At 44.6% G+C, this 20,016-nt stretch overlaps 1 protein-coding gene across 2 annotated transcripts in view; it reads right to left on the reverse strand.

Annotated features, from left to right (window-relative positions):
* The window catches only part of drp2 (dystrophin related protein 2), a 202,217-nt gene that overhangs the window by 21,717 nt on the left and 160,484 nt on the right, over positions 1–20,016 (reverse strand). For both annotated transcript variants that reach the window (XM_029731055.1, XM_029731052.1), the window contains exons 14-19: positions 19,815–19,900; positions 17,879–18,036; positions 10,064–10,230; positions 9,780–9,891; positions 2,986–3,122; positions 2,625–2,690 (exon numbers count right to left, since the gene is read on the reverse strand). In XM_029731055.1, coding sequence (XP_029586915.1) covers positions 2,625–2,690; positions 2,986–3,122; positions 9,780–9,891; positions 10,064–10,230; positions 17,879–18,036; positions 19,815–19,900 — 726 coding nt within the window. The remainder of the gene's footprint in view (positions 1–2,624; positions 2,691–2,985; positions 3,123–9,779; positions 9,892–10,063; positions 10,231–17,878; positions 18,037–19,814; positions 19,901–20,016) is intronic.

The raw sequence follows: 20,016 nt of genomic DNA on the forward strand, positions 1-20,016 counted from the left end.
GGACAGACAAACACTCTTCTATGAGGACAGCCTCCGGGACCTTTAATATAGCTGTGTGGCAGGTCTGACAGTTCTGATATGAATGAGATTTTTCATTACTTTGTGACGGGACAATGATGGGGGGGGGGGGTAAATATATATAGTCCCTCATTTCATGTGTTTTTGAAGAGTGAGGGGGAGAGAGAGCTAGAGAGAGTATGAGAGAGAGAGAGAGAGAGAGAGAGAGAGACAACTTTAATGATTCTAATTGTCAGAAGACTAATACAGTGTTCGGAAAGTATTCAGACCCCTTGACTTTTTCTACATTTTGTTACATTACAGCCTTATTCTAAAATGTATTAAACCGTTTTTATGCCTCACACAATACCCCATAGTGGAGCGGCAGGTAGCCTAGTGGTTAGAGCATTGGGCCAGTAACCGAAAGGTTGCCAGATCGAATCCCCTAGCTGACAAGGCAAAAATCGTTCTGCCCCTGAACAAGGCAGTTAACCCACTGTTCGGAGGCCATCATTGTAAATAAGAATTTGTTCTTAACTGGTTATATAATGACAAAGCAAAAACAGGATTTTAGAAATTTTTGCAAATGAATTACAAAAAACACCCCTGAAATATCACATTTACATAAGTATTCAGACCCTTTACTCAGTACTTTGTTGAAGCACCTTTGGCAGTGATTACAGCCTTGAGTCTTTTTGGGTATGACGCTACAAGCTTGACACATCTGTATTTGGGGAGTTTCTCCCATTCTTCTCTACAGATTCTCTCAAGCTCTGTCAGGTTGGATGGGGAGTGTCGCTACACAGCTATTTTCAGATTTCTCCAGAGATGTTCAATTGGGTTCAAACCCGGGCTCTGGCAGGGCCACTCAAGGACATTCAAAGACTTGTCCTGAAGCTATGCCATGCCCTGGCTGTGCCCTCTTGGCTGTGTGCGTTGTCTTGGCTGTGTGCTTAGGGTCGTTATCCTGTTGGAAGGTGAACCTTCACTCCAGTCTGAGGTTCTGAGCGCTCTGGAGCAGGTTTTCATCAAGGATCTCTCTGTACTTTGCTCCGTTCATCTTTCCCTCGATCCTGACTAGTCTCCCAGTCCCTGCCGCTGAAAAACATCCCACACCATGATGCTGCCACCATCATGCTTCACCATAGGGATGGTGACAGGTTTCCTCCAGACGTGACACTTGACATTCAGGCCAAAGAGTTCAATCTTGGCTTCATCAGACTACAGAATCTTGTTTCTCTTGGTCTGAGAGTCCTTTAGGAGCCATTTGCTTGAATGATGGAGGCCACTGTGTTCTTGGGGACCTTCAATGCTGCAGGCATTTTTTGGTACCCTTCACCAGATCTGTGCCTTGACACAATCCTGTCTCTGAGCTCTACGGACAACTCCTTTGACATCATGTCTTGTTTTTTTCTTTGACATGCACTGTCAACTGTGGGACATTATATAGACAGGTGTGTGCCTTTCCAAATCATATCCAATCACAAATAGACTCCAATCAAGTTGTAGAAACATCTCAAGGATGATCAATGGAAACAGGATGCACCGGAGCTCAATTTCGAGTCTCATAGCAAAGGGTCGGAATACTTATGTAAATAAGGTATTTCAGTTTTTTCTATAAACCTGTTTTTCTTTGTTATTATGGGGTATTGTGTGTAGATAGATGAGGATTTTTTAAAATCCATTGTAGATTGAGGCCTTAACGTAACAAAATGTGGGAAAAGTAAAAGGGTCTGAACATTTTCCAAATGCACTGTAAATGTGAGAGGACTTGGGAATAGAAGCATATCATTTCAGTCAATAGAAATAATGGATATGAATGACTGGGAGAGAAGAAAGAGAGTGAATACAATGACTAAACAAAATGTGTGCGAGAGACTGAAAGGGAAGTTCAGAGAGAGGGAGGATCAATATTGAGGAGCACTCACACACACACAAGAAGGTGATCTGTGCCCTGTGGTATTCTCTCTCTCTCTCTTTCTTTCTCCCCCCCACACACACATAAAACATACTGTACTGTACACACAGAGTGCAGTGATCTATCCCCTGCTCTGCTCTGCTATTGGCATGACTGCCCTGGGTGATGGACTGCTCTGCCATGCCCTGGCTGTGCCCTCTCTGTAACCCTGTCAGACAGACGCTGATCGGCCCTGGCATCCACCAGGTGCCCAATGGACCCAGTACCCTGTCACAATGCTCTACCATGCCACCAGGCATCCACAGTCAGGTGACCCCTGCTCACCCCAGACCAAACATACTGCACCCTTCTCAATGTGTGTGTGTGTGTGCGTGTGCGTGTGCGTGTGTGCGTGCGTGCGTGCGTGCGTGCGTGCGTGTGTGTGTATGAGAAAGAGGATACCAGTTGGGCACAACAGTCTCCACTCAAGTCAAAGCTCAGACCAAGATGCAGCCAGATCAATATCTTAATCAGATTGAGGAGAGAGAATTGGGGACTGTGAGGAGAACGGAAGGAGAGAAGGAGACAGATGGTTCAGGACTGGAGTAGGCAGAGCAGTTAAGTAAGGTGGTAGGGTAGGATGGGAGTATTTATTTTGGGCTGCGTGTGTGTGTGTGTGTGTGTGTGTGTGTGTGTGTGCGTGCGTGCGTGCGTGCGTATAACACCCGACCTGCTAGCGAAGTGCTCGATTCTGCTGTGTGTGTCTGCATGGGGTAGCTTGGGAGAGGAGCACGGCCTGGTAAAACACAGAAAAACATCATTAATACCTCTACTACTGGTACTTCGTGGTGTCTACTTCTTAAAAAACGTATTGAATCCCACTCATGTACAACCAACCGCATCAAAACAGAAGTGCTCCCTTCCCCTCAACATCATAGAATATTGCCAACAAAGCTTACATCGTAACATTATTGGAAAATGTATTGCTGTCATATATATATAAGCAGTCTCCCTCTCTCTGTCAAATCATGTTTCCTGTCTTCTCTGTGGCAGTCCGTCTAGCCATATGTGTCTATAGGGGTATGACTCACGTCTCAGAGTTCTCGGCCTCCAGCACCGACTGGACAGGCAGGTAGCCCCGCTGAGGGTGCTTACTGAAGTACTGCTTCGACCGGAACTTGTTCTTCAGCGTTTTGGCAAAGTCCCGCATCTTTTCTCCTGAGGTGGTCTGCCACATGATTTAGATGAGGGGACCGGAACGGAGGAGAGGAGAGGGGAATGGTAGTGGGAGGACAAGAAGACAAAGTGCACCACTTTAGAATTCTTTACATTACATACGCACGCACGCACTCTCACGCACACTCGCGCACACACACGCACGCACGCACGAGTAGAGAGCGAGAGAGCGAGCCTTGTCTAGAAGTAAACTTTCTTATAGTGCCCTGCTGCTAGTCCAGTTGTCCTGCCCCCCTCTATCTCCCTCTGACCTCACTGGACTACAGTCTTACAGTCTTGTACCCACCCCCACTCCATCATAGAACCCAGCACCCTAGGAGTCAGAGCACTGAAGAAAATAAACTCCAGCCTAGTTCCACTTAAACCTTCCCCTGGTTGAAATACTGCCCTGGGAGAAATCATTTGGCACATAGCTCCCTGCCATATCCCACAGCCCCGCATTGATTAGAGCTGAAATAGTGAGTTAGTGTGACATCCACATTCTCTTAAAGGGGCAACCAGCGATTGCTAAATCCATATTTGGACTTTTAAATTAATGAAATATACACATTGATTCTTGAAGAATCTAACTTAAAAATGCCTCTTGGGCTTAGTTCAACTGTCGTACCCCATCAGAACCTGAAATATAAGCTTGTTTTAGTCCATTGCTTGTAAACAATGTAATTCTTAACAAACACTGTATGGGAGAGTGGGGTATGTTGAGCCAATTTTTACATTCTGCATCACTACGTTAAGGGAAATATAAACTCAGCAAAAAAAGAAATGTCCCTTTTTCAGGACCCTGTCTTTCAAAGATAATTCGTAAAAATCCAAATAACTTCACAGATCTTCATTGTAAAGGGTTTAAACACTGTTCCCATGCTTGTTCAATGAACCATGAAAAATTAATGAACATGCACCTGTGGAACGGTTGTTAAAACACTAACAGCTTACAGATGGTAGGCAATTAAGGTCACAGTTATGAAAACTTAGGACACTAAAGAGGCCTTTCTACTGACTCTGAAAAACACCAAAAGAAAGATGCCCAGGGTCCCTGCTCATCTGCGTGAATGGGAGACAGGACGGACAACTGATCATCCTCGCAGTGGCAGACCAAGTGTAACAACACCTGCACAGGATCGGTACATCCGAACATCACACCTGCGGGACAGATACAGGATGGCAACAACTGCCCGAGTTACACCAGGAACGCACAATCCCTCCATCAGTGCTCAGACTGTTCGCAATAGGTTGATAGAGGCTGGACTGAGGGCTTGTAGGCCTGTTGTAAGGCAAGTCCTAACCAGACATCACGTCGCCTACGGGCACAAACCCACCGTTGCTGGACCAGACAGGACTGGCAAAAAGTGCACTTCACTGACGAGTCACGGTTTTGTCTCACCAGGGGTGATGGTCGGATTCGCGTTTATCGTTGAAGGAATGAGCGTTACACCGAGGCCTGTACTCTGGAGCGGGATCGATTTGGAGGTGGAGGGTCCGTCATGGTCTGGGGCGGTGTGTCACAGCATCATCGGACTGAGCTTGTTGTCATTGCAGGCAATCTAAACGCTGTGCCTTACAGGGAAGACATCCTCCTCCCTCATGTGGTACCCTTCCTGCAGGCTCATCCTGACATGACCCTCCAGCATGACAATGCCACCAGCCATACTGCTCGCTCTGTGCGTGATTTCCTGCAAGACAGGAATGTCAGTGTTCTGCCATGGCCAGTGAAGAGCCCGGATCTCAATCCCATTGAGCAAGTCTGGGACCTGTTGGATCAGAGGGTGAGGGCTAGGGCCATTCCCCCCAGAAATGTCCGGGAACTTGCAGGTGCCTTGGTGGAAGAGTGGGGTATCATCTCACAGCAAGAACTGGCAAATCTGGTACTTAATGCAGCTGGTGGCCACACCAGATACTGACTGTTACTTTTGATTTTGACCCGCCCATTGTTCAGGGACACATTATTCCATTTCTGTCTGTCACATGTCTATGGAACTTGTTCAGTTTATTTCTCAGTTGTTGAATCTTGTTATGTTCATACAAATATTTACACATGTTAAGTTTGCTGAAAATAAAAGCAGTTGACAGTGAGAGGATTTTTTTTGGCCAGTTTAGTATTCTTTCAAACAAAGATCTCTACATATATTTCAGGATTTTGTGTATCCCTCGAAATAATCAGAATTCATGTAAACATGACAGATTGGAAAGCATATCTTGTCCAAAAAACATATGCCGTGGGTGACAGTGTCCTGTGACTGTGGGTGATGGTGCTGGTAGGTAAAGTTTAATTCATGGAATGGGGGTGTGGTGTATTGTATATCTTAAATGTATGCCTTCATTCAGATATAAAGCTCTCTGTTCAATATCACTTACCCTTCTATTTCTTGACCAGTTGTCTGGGACAGGGATGTTGTTTCGAAGTATCAATTCGTAGGCAAGTTCTTTGCATTTGAGGCTACTAAGGCCATGAAACTGGTCCTCAAGATTCTTCATATGTTAAGCAAGCTCAGACACCATGTCATCAGATAAGACCTTGTGTGCCTCTGCTACTCTATCATTCCCTCTCGCAGAGGTACATGTTCATTTTCTTTGATATCGAAGTACCTTGTCAGTGTCATTCAGTATATTTTTTCATCCCTTGCTGCTGCTCGAATGGACTTCTTCCCTTCTCTCACTTCCTTGGCTGCTCTCTCAGAACCTCAAGGGGGGCTAGACCCCTGCTTGTTTTACGTTTGTATACATACAGTGCCTTGCAAAAGTATTCATCCCCCTTGATGTTTTTCCTATTTTGTTGCATTACAACCTGTAATTTAAATGTATTTTTATTTGGATTTCATGTAATGGACATACACAAAATTGGTGAAGTGAAACGGAAAAGTGGTGCGTGCATATGTATACACCCCCTTTGCTATGAAGCCCCTAAAAAAGATGGTGCAGCCAATTACCTTCAGAAGTCACATAATTAGTTAGATTGCACACAGGTGGACTTTATTTAAGTGTCACATGATCTCAGTATATATACACCTGTTCTGAAAGGCCCCACAGTGCAACACCACAATACAAGGGGCACCACAAAGCAAGAGGCACCATGAAGACCAAGGAGCTCTCCAAACAGGTCAGGGACAAAGTTTTGGAGAAGTACAGATCATGGTTGAGTTATAAAAACATATCAGAAACTTTGAACATCCCCCGGAGCGCCATTAAATCCATTATTAAAAAATGGAAAGAATATGGTACCACAACAAACCTGCCAAGAGAGGGCCACCCACCAAAACTCACGGACAAGGCAAGGAGGACATTCATCAGAGAGGCAATAAAAAGACCAAAGATAACCTTGAAGGAGCTGCAAAGCTCCACAGTGGAGATTGGAGTATCTGTCCATAGGACCACTTTAAGCCGTACACTCCATAGAGCTGGCCTTTACGGAAGAGTGGCCAGAAAAAAGCCATGCTTAAAGAAAAAATAAGCAAACACATTTGGTGTTCACCAAAAAGCATGTGGGAGACTCCCCAAACATATGGAAGAAGGTATTCTGGTCAGATGAGACAAAAATTTTGCTTTTTGGCCATAAAGGAAAGCGCTATGTCTGGCGCAAACCCAGCACCTCTTATCCCCCGAGAACACCATCCCCACAGTGAAGCATGGTGGTAGTAGCATCATGCTGTGAGGATGTTTTTCCATCGGCAGGGACTGGGAAACTGGTCAAAATTGAAGGAATGATGGATGGTGCTAAATACAGGGAAATTCTTGAGGGAAACCTGTTTCAGTCTTCCAGAGATTTGAGACTAGGACAGAGGTTCACCTTCCAGCAAGACAATGACACTAAGCATACTGCTAAAGCAACACTCGAGTGGTTTAAGGGGAAACATTTAAATGTCTTGGAATGGCCTAGTCAAAGCCCAGACCTCAATCCAATTGAGAATCTGTGGAATGACTTAAAGATCGCTGTACACCAGCGGAACCCCTCCAGCAAAAAGGAGCTGGAGCAGTTTTGCCTTGAAGAATGGGCAAAAATCCCAGTGGCTCGATGTGCCAAGCTTATAGAGACATACCCCAAGAGACTTGCAGCTGTAACTGCAGCAAAAGGTGGCTCTACAAAGTATTGACTTTGGAGGGGGGGGGGGGTGAATAGTTATGCACGCTCAAGTTTTCAGTTTTTATGTCTTATTTCTTGTTTGTTTCACAATAAAACATATTTTGCATCTTTAAAGTGGTAGGCATGTTGTGCAAATCAAATGATACAAACCCCCGAAAAAAATATATTTTAATTCCAGTTTGTAAGGCAACAAAATAGGAAAAATGCCAAGGGGGGTGAATACTTTCGCAAGCCACTGTAGGGCATGATGATGTCTGCTCTGTAACAATACAAATTCACTATCTTGAGGTCATATGCACGACACATTGCAAAAATTCTGTTCATATTATGCATAGTGGTCATTGGCTCAACTTACCCCAAGGCAAACATTTTAACTATATTAGCCACACAGCTACAAGGATGCACTTTCATGATAGGTTTAAGACCTCATATTGTATCTTTGGAGACCCCAACTAATGTATAAAACAATCTTAAAATGATCTACTTTGGTTTAGATACAAGCATCATGAAACCTATAACCCAATTCATTACAGACTTCTGAAAATATTTTACATTTTTTCCTAACTTCCACATGGTTTCAACCTTCAGACTCCATAAAATGATGACTTCTCCCTAAATATTTGGTCATATAATTAACTTTATGTATGGTCTCCTAGAAAAAGGGGTGGCTCAATTTACCCTTTCGGCTCAATTTACCCCACACTCCCTTACAATCATATCAGATGCCAATGTGGATATAGGCCTATACCTGTAAATCCATCACTTTGTTGCACACGGTTTATCACCAACATGTTCAATTAGTTGGATAATGAGTGTGAGTAGGCATATTATATAGGATTAGTCTATACTTTTTGAATAAATTAATTAACAAGCAAAATATACAATTCATGGAGGAATCCATAGGTCTACACATTTTATTGACAAAGTATAAGCTTCATTATGGTTTTTGAAATCATTCATTTCCAGACAATTCATTTTACAATATTTTGGCGGTCAGAATATTCAAAAACAGAAAAGTATTAGATTAAATGAAATAATTGAAATATGATATACTTGAATTAGTCATACTCTTGTTTTAAATGTGACTTGACAAACTGAATAAAACGCTTGAATATGAAACCGACTCATACACAGAAAAGGTTTCCTTCAGGTTTCTGCTTAGTTTTTGCTGCTGTTAGGAAATAAGGTAAGAACGGATTGAGTCCATTTGGATGTAATTCCTTACTCCTTATAACACACACAAAACACGCACGCACGCACGCACGCACACAACAATCTATTATGCAAAACCATTCCAGTCAGTTCAATTATGAGTTTGTCTGAGACCTTGCTTCTTGGCATCCCAGCACACTCCCTCTGTCCAACACAATTACGGCAGAGCTATGGAGCAAGCATACTGGTGCAAAGCACCCTGGGATAGGCCACCCTGGCCACCAAGAGGGCCGGAGTGTTGGCTGTCCCGCTGGCCTTCCCACACTCCCTGTAGGATTTGATCCACAGCTCAGCAAAGCGGCCTGGATTAGCCCCACGCACCTTTGTGGAGGGAAAGATTATCCAGACCTCCCTGCATTCACTGAAAGGGTCTTAAATCACTCTAGTGCGCTAGCGGCCGGCCGTCAGCTAATCACCCTCTTCAAGTAATTTTTTTGCAATTAAGCAGCTTTTCCCTCCCCGATCGGCCATGTCGGAGGTGTTTGCACTGAGCCGGAGTCAGAGAGAATGGTGGTTCTGTGCCATCTGTCAAAATGTGCTAGATCAGTCAGTTGGTATGTGATCCCCGAGCGGAGCGGCTTCCAGCCCTCATAGTTTGTTTGATAACCGAGGAGGATTCAGTTCTGTTGTACTTTTCCATTAGGATAGCAAGGCCCTACAGGAAATATGCTGCAAGAGTTATCAATGTTTTACTCTTGTATTTGGGTGTATTGCTTTGTTTTCCAATATTAGGTGTAACTTTCTAGATCACACTTCCTATTATCTGTATTGCTTCTCCTCAGGACACTTATAACATGGCTAATCCTGATTTAGTTCTGAAATAAGATCTTGGAAAACCGTATACAGTACATGTAGCTAAGAGGCCAAACCCTGATCTATTGACTGGGTGTGAATGTTCTGGCAGTGAGAACATCAGTGGTGTGCTGTTGGCCACCATCAACCCCGGCTAACCTCTTCCTAAATGTTTGGTCACATTACATTTGGTGTATAGTTTCCTAGAAACAAGGGGTGGCTCAAGTAACCCCTTGTCTCAACTTACCCCACTTTCCCCTATAGCCTCAAACCATGGTTAAAACTATAATGTTTATATTTTGGATGGTCAGTCCTTGCATCAATAGCTCTGTCTATGGATTTGAGAATGGCTACGTTTCCCCAACCCCATCCCTCAGCTTTTTACCGAAACAGCGGGGGGGTGACGCTTTGTTATTGTTTGAACTGCAGCTTGTCCCTTTAAGATGGTAGTGTAGAGCGTAGTGTAGGCTGCGTCGGAAATGGCACCCTATTCCCTGCATAGTGCACTACTTTTTTTATATTAATAGGGTGCCATTCGTGAGGCAGCCTGGGTGTAGTACTCCTTCTTACTGGGGTATAGTACTCCATGATGGGGTAGTGGAGCTTCTTTCCCTTGGTGGTGCGTCCTGTGAGGAAGCACGTCTGGCAGATGTCCACATTGAATTGTTTAAGACTGCGGTACCTGTCAGGACAGATCAGCAGAACGGAAGACCATGTCACAGTCAGTAACATTAGAGAGGTCTTAGCAATAGCTCCATCCTCAACCTAGATGCAGTTTTTTGTTATGTGTGCATACAGTATGTGTGCCACACATCCACCTTTATTCATCTCTGATAGAGGTACAATAGACCCACCTGAATCCCTTGATGGGGCACTGTTTACAAATGTAACACTTGGCCTGGTGCTTGGCGGACTCAGCCACAGCCACACGCTGCAGAACAGCCAGCCACACTACAGACTGGGGCTCCAGACTCATCCACTCCAGGAAGTGCGATACCTCAATGGCTAGCTTACCTGGGGCCTACGGGAGGAAGAATATAGGAAACATCATACCAGAGTAACTTATGTTTGTTTGTTCTCCTGTTTGTTTGTCTGTAAAATGCTATTATCTAGTACAGGTATGCAGTACAATTTACTTACCACTACATCAAATTGTCTGTATTTACATACTGTAGGCTACTTATTACAAGGTAATGGCATATTCACTTAAAATTACCCTTGAAGAAGTCGTATATAAACTGCTGCAGAAAGCACAAATAGAGAAAGAGGAAGTTGATAGCGGCCAGTGAGCGTGGTGACTTTGTCAGAGGACCTGTTGCGGTTCTAACGTTCCAAAGCCATTCCGGCATTCCAGAGAAAAAGTCAGGCTAATAAAGGAGAATTCGTAATGTGTAAAATTCTCATTAAGTGTGCATCAGAGATGCATTAAACGTTGATTTCCCTGGAGTCTCGTCCTGGCTCAGCCAAAGCAGCATAATTAATGTGTGAGAGAGTGTGCGTGTGTGTGTGTGTGTGTGTGTGTGTGTGTGTGTGTGTGTGTGTGTGTGTGTGTGTGAGTGTGTGTGTGTGTGTGTGTGTATCATGGCCGAGGAGGCGTGCTGGATTGAGAGTTCTCCAGGGGAACGAGGCTCCTCTCCTCACTGCTCTTTTCTCTGCCCTGCTCACCTCTCCTTGACTCTCGTCTCTGCTGTATGGTTCAGTAGCCAGTTCTGATTGTGGGAGGATAAATGTTTCAGCATACTGAACCCACTGAGTACACTGAACACCGCAAAGTATATATTGATTAAAATAATAATCAAATCAAAGCATATATAGATTATTCTGGCCGCATCAAAACTTAGCAAACACACTGGCTACACAAAAAGCAACAACACACAGAGAAAACACACTCTCCAACACTTCACAGGGCACAACAGGCTGGTCTCGCTATACAAACAGACGACGGAGTGCCACAGCATTTCATGCCTGCTAATAGTGTAACTCCCTCCTCGGATCCTCCGTCCTCCATGTAGAGCCAAACCCATCTGCCCCTCTGTCATCAATGACTCCACTACACCTCTCCGCCCACAACAGGTGCCAGCGCGTGTCATCCCCTCACTTTGACTTCATTACCATGCCAACGTGAGAAATTGTCACTACGCTGATAATTCAGGCTGCTCATAAAAGACTTGACATAGAGCAAATGGTGAAATGAAGGGGTTTAAATCACCCCAAGTTGATATCAGAAGTATGGATGGGAATAGAGCGAGATTTAATTGAGGATTGGCTGTAAAAAAGGGAAGAATTAAAGGTTTTAGAAAGGCCACCTCCCAAAAAACCTAGTCCCCGCTCGTCCCAAATCTATAATTAGTTTCTCTCCTGAGCTAAATGCCACGAGGCGGGATTCCAAAAATGTGAACCCCCATATATGAGAGTGGAAATGACAATGCCCTCAGCAACAGCAGTGGAATGGGAGGAAAGAGTTGTTTACAGTTCTTCATTGCCTCCATCTTGCAGTGGCAAAACTTTACAATTATGTTATGGTCTTTTGAACCAGATTCATTTCATTAAAGTCCTTAGAGGGTGACTGCACTTCCTGATTTGGCTTCGTTTTGAAGATTTCTCATTAAGAAATGCTAGCGGCTAGGACTGAAGTCAAATGAGAGTTGTCTTGGGGGTGTGGTTTGATGTGGATGTGCTATGTTCGCATATCGTACCCTGGCAGGTACTGTTGTTTGTCCCTCCTGAGTCACCGTAGCAACAACATAGCCACTTCCTCAAAATAGTAACTTCCTTTTAAAATAGTCAGAATGAATTAAAATTAGTCAAGAAATCTGTAATTAACCCATAAGAGTCTAAGCCCTGTCTAAGCCAGGAATGGGGTGGGGGGGCACTAAGCTATATGGAAATGTTTTAAGACGGTCATAGTAAGGATCATTTAGCTATTTTTTCTATATTGAAAAAAATAATAATATTAGATTTAAAAAAAAATTTGGCCTTACTTGTCACAACGTCTACAGAAGGTGGCGCCTCTCCCCGTTCGGGCGGCGCTCGGCGGTCGTCGTCGCCGGCCTACTAGCTGCACCCTTATAGATATCATCCTAACCAACTTGCCCTCCAAATACACCTCATTGCCTCATTGCCTGCATCCGTAATGGGTCTGCGGTCAAACGACCACCCCTCATCACTGTCAAACGCTCCCTAAAACACTTCGGCGAGCAGGCCTTTCTAATCGACCTGGCAGGGGTATCCTGGAATGATATTGACCTCATCCCGTCAGTAGAGGATGCCTGGTTATTCTTTAAAAGAGCCTTCCTCACCATCTTAAATAAGCATGCTCCATTCAAAAAATGTAGATCCAGGAACAGATATAGCCCTTGGTTCACTCCAGTCCTGACAGCCCTTGACCAGCACAAACACATCCTGTGGCGTACTGCATTAGCATCGAATAGCCCCCGTGATATGCAACTTTTCAGGGAAGTTAGGAACCAATATACACAGGCAGTTAGGAAAGCTAAGGCTAGCTTTTTCAAACAGAAATTAGCATCCTGTAGCACAAACTCAAAAAAGTTCTGGGACACTGTAAAGTCCATGGAGAATAAGAGCACCTCCTCCTAGCTGCCCACTGCACTGAGGCTAGGAAACACTGTCACCACCGATAAATCCACGATAATCGAGAATTTCAATAAGCATTTCTCTACGGCTGGCCATGCTTTCCACCTGGCTACCCCTACCCCGGTCAACTGCCCGGCACCCCCCACAGCAACTCACCCAAGCCTCCCCATTTCACCCAAATCGAAATAGCTGATGTTCTGAAAGAGCTGCAAAATCTGGACCCCTACAAATCAGCCGGGCTAGACAATCTGGACCCTCTCTTTCTAAAATTATCTGCTGAAATTGTTGCAACCCCTATTACTAGCCTGTTCAACCTCTCTTTCATATCGTCTGAGATTCCCAAAGATTGGAAAGCTGCTGCGATCATCCCCCTCTTCAAAGGGGGAGACACTCTAGACCCAAACTGCTACAGACCTATATCTATCCTACCCTGCCTTTCTAAGGTCTTCGAAAGCCAAGTTAACCTCTCTAGGGGTTGTGGGACCGTCCCACCTGGCCAACACCCAGTGAAATTGCAGAGCGCCAAATTCAAAAACAGAAATACTCATTATAAAAATTCATAAAACATACAAGTGTTATACATCGGTTTAAAGATTAACTTCTTGTTAATCCAACCACGGTGTCAGATTTCAAAAAGACTTTACGGTGAAAGCAAACCATGCGATTATCTGAGAACAGCGCCCAGCAGACAAATCATTACAAACAGTAACCAGCCAAGTAGAGGAGTAACAAAAGTCAGAAATAGCGATAAAATGAATCACTTACCATTGATGATCTTCATATGGTTACACTCACAAAACTCCCAGTTACCCAATAAATGTTAGTTTTGTTCAATAAAGTCCCTCTTTATATCCAAAAACCTCAGTTTTGTTAGCACGTTTTGTTCAGTAATCCACTGTCTCAAACAACATCCGGTGACATTGTAGAGCGTGAAACTCAACAAAACAGAAATTCTCATAATAAACATACATAAAAGATACAAGTGTTATACATCATCTTAAAGATAAAGTTCTTGTTAATCGAACCACTGTGTCAGATTTCAAAAAGGCTTTACGGCAAAAGCAAACTATGCGATTATCTGAGAACAGCGCCCAGCAGACAAATCATTACAAACAGTAACCAGCCAAGTAGAGGAGTAACAAAAGTCAGAAATAGCGATATAATGTATCACTTACCTTTGATGATCTTCGTATGGTTGCACTCCCAAGACCCCATGTTACACAATAAATGTTTGTTTTGTTCGATAAAGTCCCTCTTTATATTCAAAAACCTCCGTTTTGTTGGTGCGTTTTGTTCAGTAATCTATTGGAACAAAGCGTGGTCACAACAGACAGACGAAAAATCAAAAAAGTACCATAAAAGTTTGTAGAAACATGTCAAACGATGTTTATAATCAATCCTCAGGTTGTTTTTGTCATAAATAATCGATCATACTTCAACCGGACAATATCTTCGTCAATAGAAAAGGAAAAACTTGAAAGGCACGCTCCCGGTCACGCGCAGCACTCATGTCTGGAAATTTCCATTGTCCTCTCATTGAAAGTGGTGTTTCTCCCTCATTTTTCAGAGTAAAGGCCTAAAACAATGCCTAAAGACTAGCCACATGTAGTGGAAGCCATAGGGATCGTGAACTGGGTCATAAGTCTTTGTATGGTGGATAGGCTTTCAATGGAAAAACAGGGATTTCAAAATAATAGCACTTCCTAGATGGATTTTCCTTAGGGTTTCGCCTGCCATATCAGTGCTGTTATACTCACAGACATTATTTTAACAGTTTTGGAAACTTTAGAGTGTTTTCTATGCATATCCTAGCTTCTGGGCCTGAGTAGCAGACAGTTTACTTTGGGCACGCTTTTCATCCAAAATTCCGAATGCTGCCCCCTACCCTAGTGAAGTTAACAAACAGATTACCGACCATTTCGAATCCCACCATACCTTCTCCGCTATGCAATCTGGTTTCAGAGCTGGTCATGGGTACACCTCTGCCACGCTCAAGGTCCTAAACGATATCATAACTTCCATCGATAATAGACATTACTGTGCAGCCGTACTCATCGCCCTGGCCAAGGCTTTCGACTCTGTCAATCACCACATTCTTATTGGCAGACTAAACCTTGGTTTCTCAAATGATTGGTTCACCAACTACTTCTCTGATAGAGTTCAGTGTGTCAAATCGGAGGGCCTGTTGTCTAGACCTCTGGCAGTCTCTATGGGGGTGCCACAGGGTTCAATTCTCGGGCCGACTCTCTTCTCTGTATACATCAATGATGTCGCTCTTGCTGCTGGTGATTCTCTGATCCACCTCTACGCAGACGACACCATTCTGTATACTTCTGGCCTGTCTTTGGAGACTGTGTTAACTAACCTCCAGACAAGCTTCAATGCCATACAACTCTCCTTCCGTTGCCTCCAACTGCTCTTAAATGCAAGTAAAACTAAATGCATGCTCTTCAACCGATCGCTGCCCACACCTGCCTGCCTGTCCAGCATCATTACTCTGGACGGTTCTGACTTAGAATATGTGGACAACTACAATTACCTAGGTGTCTGGTTAGGCTGTAAACTCTCCTTCCAGACTCACATTAAGCATCTCCAATCCAAAATCAAATCTAGAATCGGCTTCCTATTTCACAACAAAGCATCCTTCACTCATGCTGCCAAACATACCCTTGTAAAACTGACCATCCTACCGATCCTCGACTTCGGCGATGTCATTTACAAAATAGCCTCCAACACTCTACTCAACAAACTGGATACAGTCTATCACAGTGCCATCTGTTTTGTCACCAAAGCCCCATATACTACCCACCACTGCGACCTGTATGCTCTCGTTGGCTGGCCCTCGCTTCATACTCGTCGCCAAACCCACTGGCTCCAGGTCATCTATAAGTCTTTGCTAGGTAAAGCCCCGCCTTATCTCAGCTCACTGGTCACCATAGCAGCACCCACCCGTAGCACGCGCTCCAGCAGGTATATCTCACTAGTCACCCCCAAAGCCAATTCCTCATTTGGCCGCCTTTCCTTCCAGTTCTCTGCTGCCAATGACTGGAACGAACTGCAAAAATCACTGAAGCTGGAGACTCATATCTCCCTCACTAGCTTTAAGCATCAGCTGTCAAAGCAGCTCACAGATCACTACACCTGTAGTTCTTCTGGAAACCGGGAAACTTCTGGACACTGGGATTCTTCAGGCCTATCTACCAAAATGGGTACATGGTGATCCAGGAAACTTCGGGAATCCCGGTGACTCTTGCTAGTTCACCAGGTGGCAATAGTACAGGTTTTGTCTGTGAAAACCATACTGTTACTCCTTTCTTTTCCTCAACATCAATTGGGATCCCTTTCATCTTCTCATAAACCTCTTTGATAACAGGATGAACACATAGAGTGCTCAGGAAACCTTCACCTCCTTTCTCTCGACAGGCCATCATCAGCCTTCTAACCACAGAAGTGTTTGTACCAACCAGGATAGAGACTTCACATTTCATGGCCGGGTCTAGACAAACCAACACAAGTGCTTCTATGATCTCCGTTACACCTACTACTGATCGTGAAAACTCCAACTTCAAAGACAAATAGCCATCATCTGGGTATTGCTCTGAGCTAAGACCCCAAATCTCCAAGTGTCCAATGAGCTTTAATGGCAGATGCGTCAAGTACTTGTTGAAAAAGGATCAGTAGAGTAGGGTAATCTGAGACCCACTATCTAGTAAAGCTTTAGCATAGATGCCTTCAATCTGTATGGGAACAACAGCGCTAGAGCCCACTAAGCCGGTAGGTAGCATGTCTTTTGCTTCTTCACGTTTCTTGTTGCACTTGGTGGAACGTATCTTCACCGGGACGTCAGGTCGCTCATTTTCTGGGTCCCGCTGTAGTTTCCCGTTGACCGTTTCTGGCTGATGAGACGCTTGTTGACTTTCCTCAGATTTTCTCCGCCCTCACAGTCTCGTTTTAAGTGTCCATCCTCTCCACATTTATAGCAGAAGATACCAGGTTGGCCTTCATCTTCACTCAGCGTAAAACACCACAGCTACTCACGGTTTCGTAGAAACCCCTTGAAACCAACAGTTCCAAGGCCGTTGCCTGTTTATAATCCAATTGGCAGAAATTGCCCTGCATGCATGCGAAATGTCCAGCATCAACGAAGCCATCAAATTCCCTCAGACCAAGCCGTCCTCTTCAGCTCCCGATCCGACAAATCCAAGCTAGCTCCCGAAGCGTCTAGAATCTTCGTTAATCCAGCCAAGCAGCAATTGAAACCAACTCAGGAATAAAAATATTTTAGTACACAACATGTTATTTTTCCCTCCATAAGAGCATCTCTCCCCCTTTCTTTCTCTCCTCAGCAACAATGGAGAAACCTGCGAAGCCCTCTGCACACCACCCATAGTGCATCTTGATTGTTCCAAACCGAGCATGCACCCTTCGCATGAACAGAAACCATAGTTCTAAATACATGATTTAACAGGGCATTACAATAGGATGCCGCCTTTCCAACAAGTCAATCCATCAAATTTCTGCCCTGCTGGAGCTGCCCCAGTCAACTGTAAGTGCTGTTATTGTGAAGTGAAAACATCTAGGAGCAACAACAGCTCAGTGGACAGCCTTCCCAGAAGAGTGGAGGTTGTTATAGCAGCCTCCATAGCAAGGGGAAACCAACTCCATATTAATGCCCGTGATTTTGGAATGAGATGTTCGACGAGCAGGTGTACACATACTTTTGGTCCCGTAGTGTATCTAATTGTGCTCTTTCCCCTGAAGGAATTAATGAAAACGTATGTAATTGAACTCAATTGAATTTAGGTCATTCCTAGCCTGTGTTACCATAGTATCCTTAACCAGTGTATGGTGAGGTTATAAGGAGAGTGTGTGTGTGTGTGTGTGTGTGTGCGCTTGTACTTGTGCGCGCATGCACGCGCGTGTCTGTCTGTCTGTCTGTCTGTCTGTCTGTCTGTCTGTCTGTCTGTCTGTCTGTCTGTCTGTCTGTCTGTCTGTCTGTCTGTCTGTCTGTCTGTCTGTCTGTCTGTCTGTCTGTCTGTGTGTGTGTGTGTGTGTGTGTGTGTGTGTGGTCTCACCATGCGGAAGCAGCTGCGTACACTGGGCTCCACGTTGCTCCCTCCAAAGGCAGCCACCTCTCCCAGCTGTCGCGGGATCTGGATGGCTTCATAGAGCAGCATACTGAGGTGACGCTGGTCTGTCAGACCCCCTGGACCAGACACCTGCCTGAACAAGTCTGATGAAACACAGAGGGTTAATGAAACGTGCGTGTGTTTGTGAGTTCGCACACAAGATTGTTTATGCGGTGTATCTGTATACCTGTGGGAATATGTGAATGTGAATGTGAATCTATTCACTTCTATATGCGTGGATGTGAATCTGTTCACTTCTATACGTGTGGATGTGAATCAATTCACTTCTTTATGTGTGTTTGCGAATCTATTCACCTCTATATGTGTAGATGTGTTCCAGATTATGTTTACCAGAGCTGGGGTCAATTTGAATTGAAGGCTGTCAATTCAGGAAGTGATTTTAATTTCAAATTCAAAAATGGAAAAACTTTTGAAATAAATAGCTTCTACTCATTGAAAAGTCCTTGAAAGTCATTTTCACATTTTGAATTGTTATTTAGGTTTACTTCCTGAATTGACTGCCCTAAATTAAAATTGACCCCAGCCCTGATGTTTACCCTAGTGTAATGTGTAGTATCTAAGCCTGTGTGTGTTTACATTATATCTGCTAGCGTGTACAAGAGCATATTAGAGCTACTATTCACACCTACACATATGTACCAACATCCATGTTCTCAACGTTTCTCTAAGTGAGCCTGTGTGTGGGCGATACTTCTACTGTTTCTAGGTTTTTTGAGAGAAAGAAAGAGAAAGAGAGAAAGAGAAAGAGAGAAAGAGAAAGAGAGAAGGAGAAAGAGAAAGGGAGAGAGAGAGAGGGAGAAAGAGAAAGGGAGAAAGAGAGCGAGAGAGAGAGAAGGAGAAAGAGAAAGGGAGAGAGAGAGAGGAAGGGCAGTCGTGCTGATCTAATTGCAGACAAAAGGGCTGCATTAGCGCTCGCTACCTCGTCAGGCTCTGAATGGAGCCTTCATCTGCGAGTCGTGATTCCGCCTGTCACTGAGGAGATGGATACTGACAGGTGTTTGAAGGTGCTGCACAATGCCAGTATAAATAGCACCAGCCACAGCCAGAACCCTGACAGCCAGCCTGCCTGCCTCTACCCTGCACGCGGCTCAAGCTCTGGGGGGGGGCCACACTGCCACGTTCACTCACTCACTGCCACCAGATGCGCCCCCTTGTTTACTAGCATAATCAGGGGTCATCTCTCCCCTGAGCTGAGGAGAAAAAATGTGTGATCAATCACTGGGACAAATTGGCATGGTTTGCATCACTGCCCCCCCCCCCCTCCTCCCCCCGTCTGCCCGCCTCTACCCTCACAATCCTCTAGGGCCAGGCCTTCTGTGCTTCGTCTGCCATAAAAAAAGACTCCAAATCTGTTGCCATTCAATTTTTACAAGCTGTCACAGATGGTGTGCCAACTGACAGTGGGCCTGCCCTGACCCGCCGGGACTGTCTAAAATCTCATACCGATGAGCTCATCCTCTCACCCCTTCTCTACATATTTACAAGGCTGTGTTGTAAAATGCTGTAAAATGGTTTTACTTTCCCTGAGCTGGGCACCGGTGAAATATTAGAGCATAATTGAACATCGAAAAGGGAAGCCAGAGGGGCCAGAGCCCAGAGAGAGAGAGCTGAGTATGGTGTGTGTGTGTGTGTGTTCTCTCTACCATAGTGTATTCTCTCTGCCTAAAAGCCCAATGTACTTTGGAGAAATAAAGAGAGAGAGAGAGAGAGCCTTTCCCCATTATTGTGCAGCAGAGTAATTCCCTCCATTAGGCTAAGTGGTTGTCTTTATGTAATGCTTGCAATCAGGCTGGTTTTGTTTTGGCCCTTTGTTAGGGGGCTGCAGGGCTGTGGTGTCTACATGAGAGGGTCTCATACTAACATTTATACTTCTCCTGAACATCCGCATTGCACAGGCTCACCAGTCCCGTCTTGAAGGAGAGGACGCGCATCTTTCCATTGCGACCACTAGGTAGAAAGCAGGGCAGGGCAGGGAGAGAGAGGGAGAGAGAGAGGGAGAGAGAGAGGGAGAGAGAGAGGGAGAGGGAGAGGGAGAGGGATATAAAAAGTAGAATATGCCAGAA

Source organism: Salmo trutta, chromosome 3 (assembly GCF_901001165.1).
Source record: "Salmo trutta chromosome 3, fSalTru1.1, whole genome shotgun sequence".
NCBI classification, from domain to species: Eukaryota; Metazoa; Chordata; class Actinopteri; order Salmoniformes; family Salmonidae; genus Salmo; species Salmo trutta.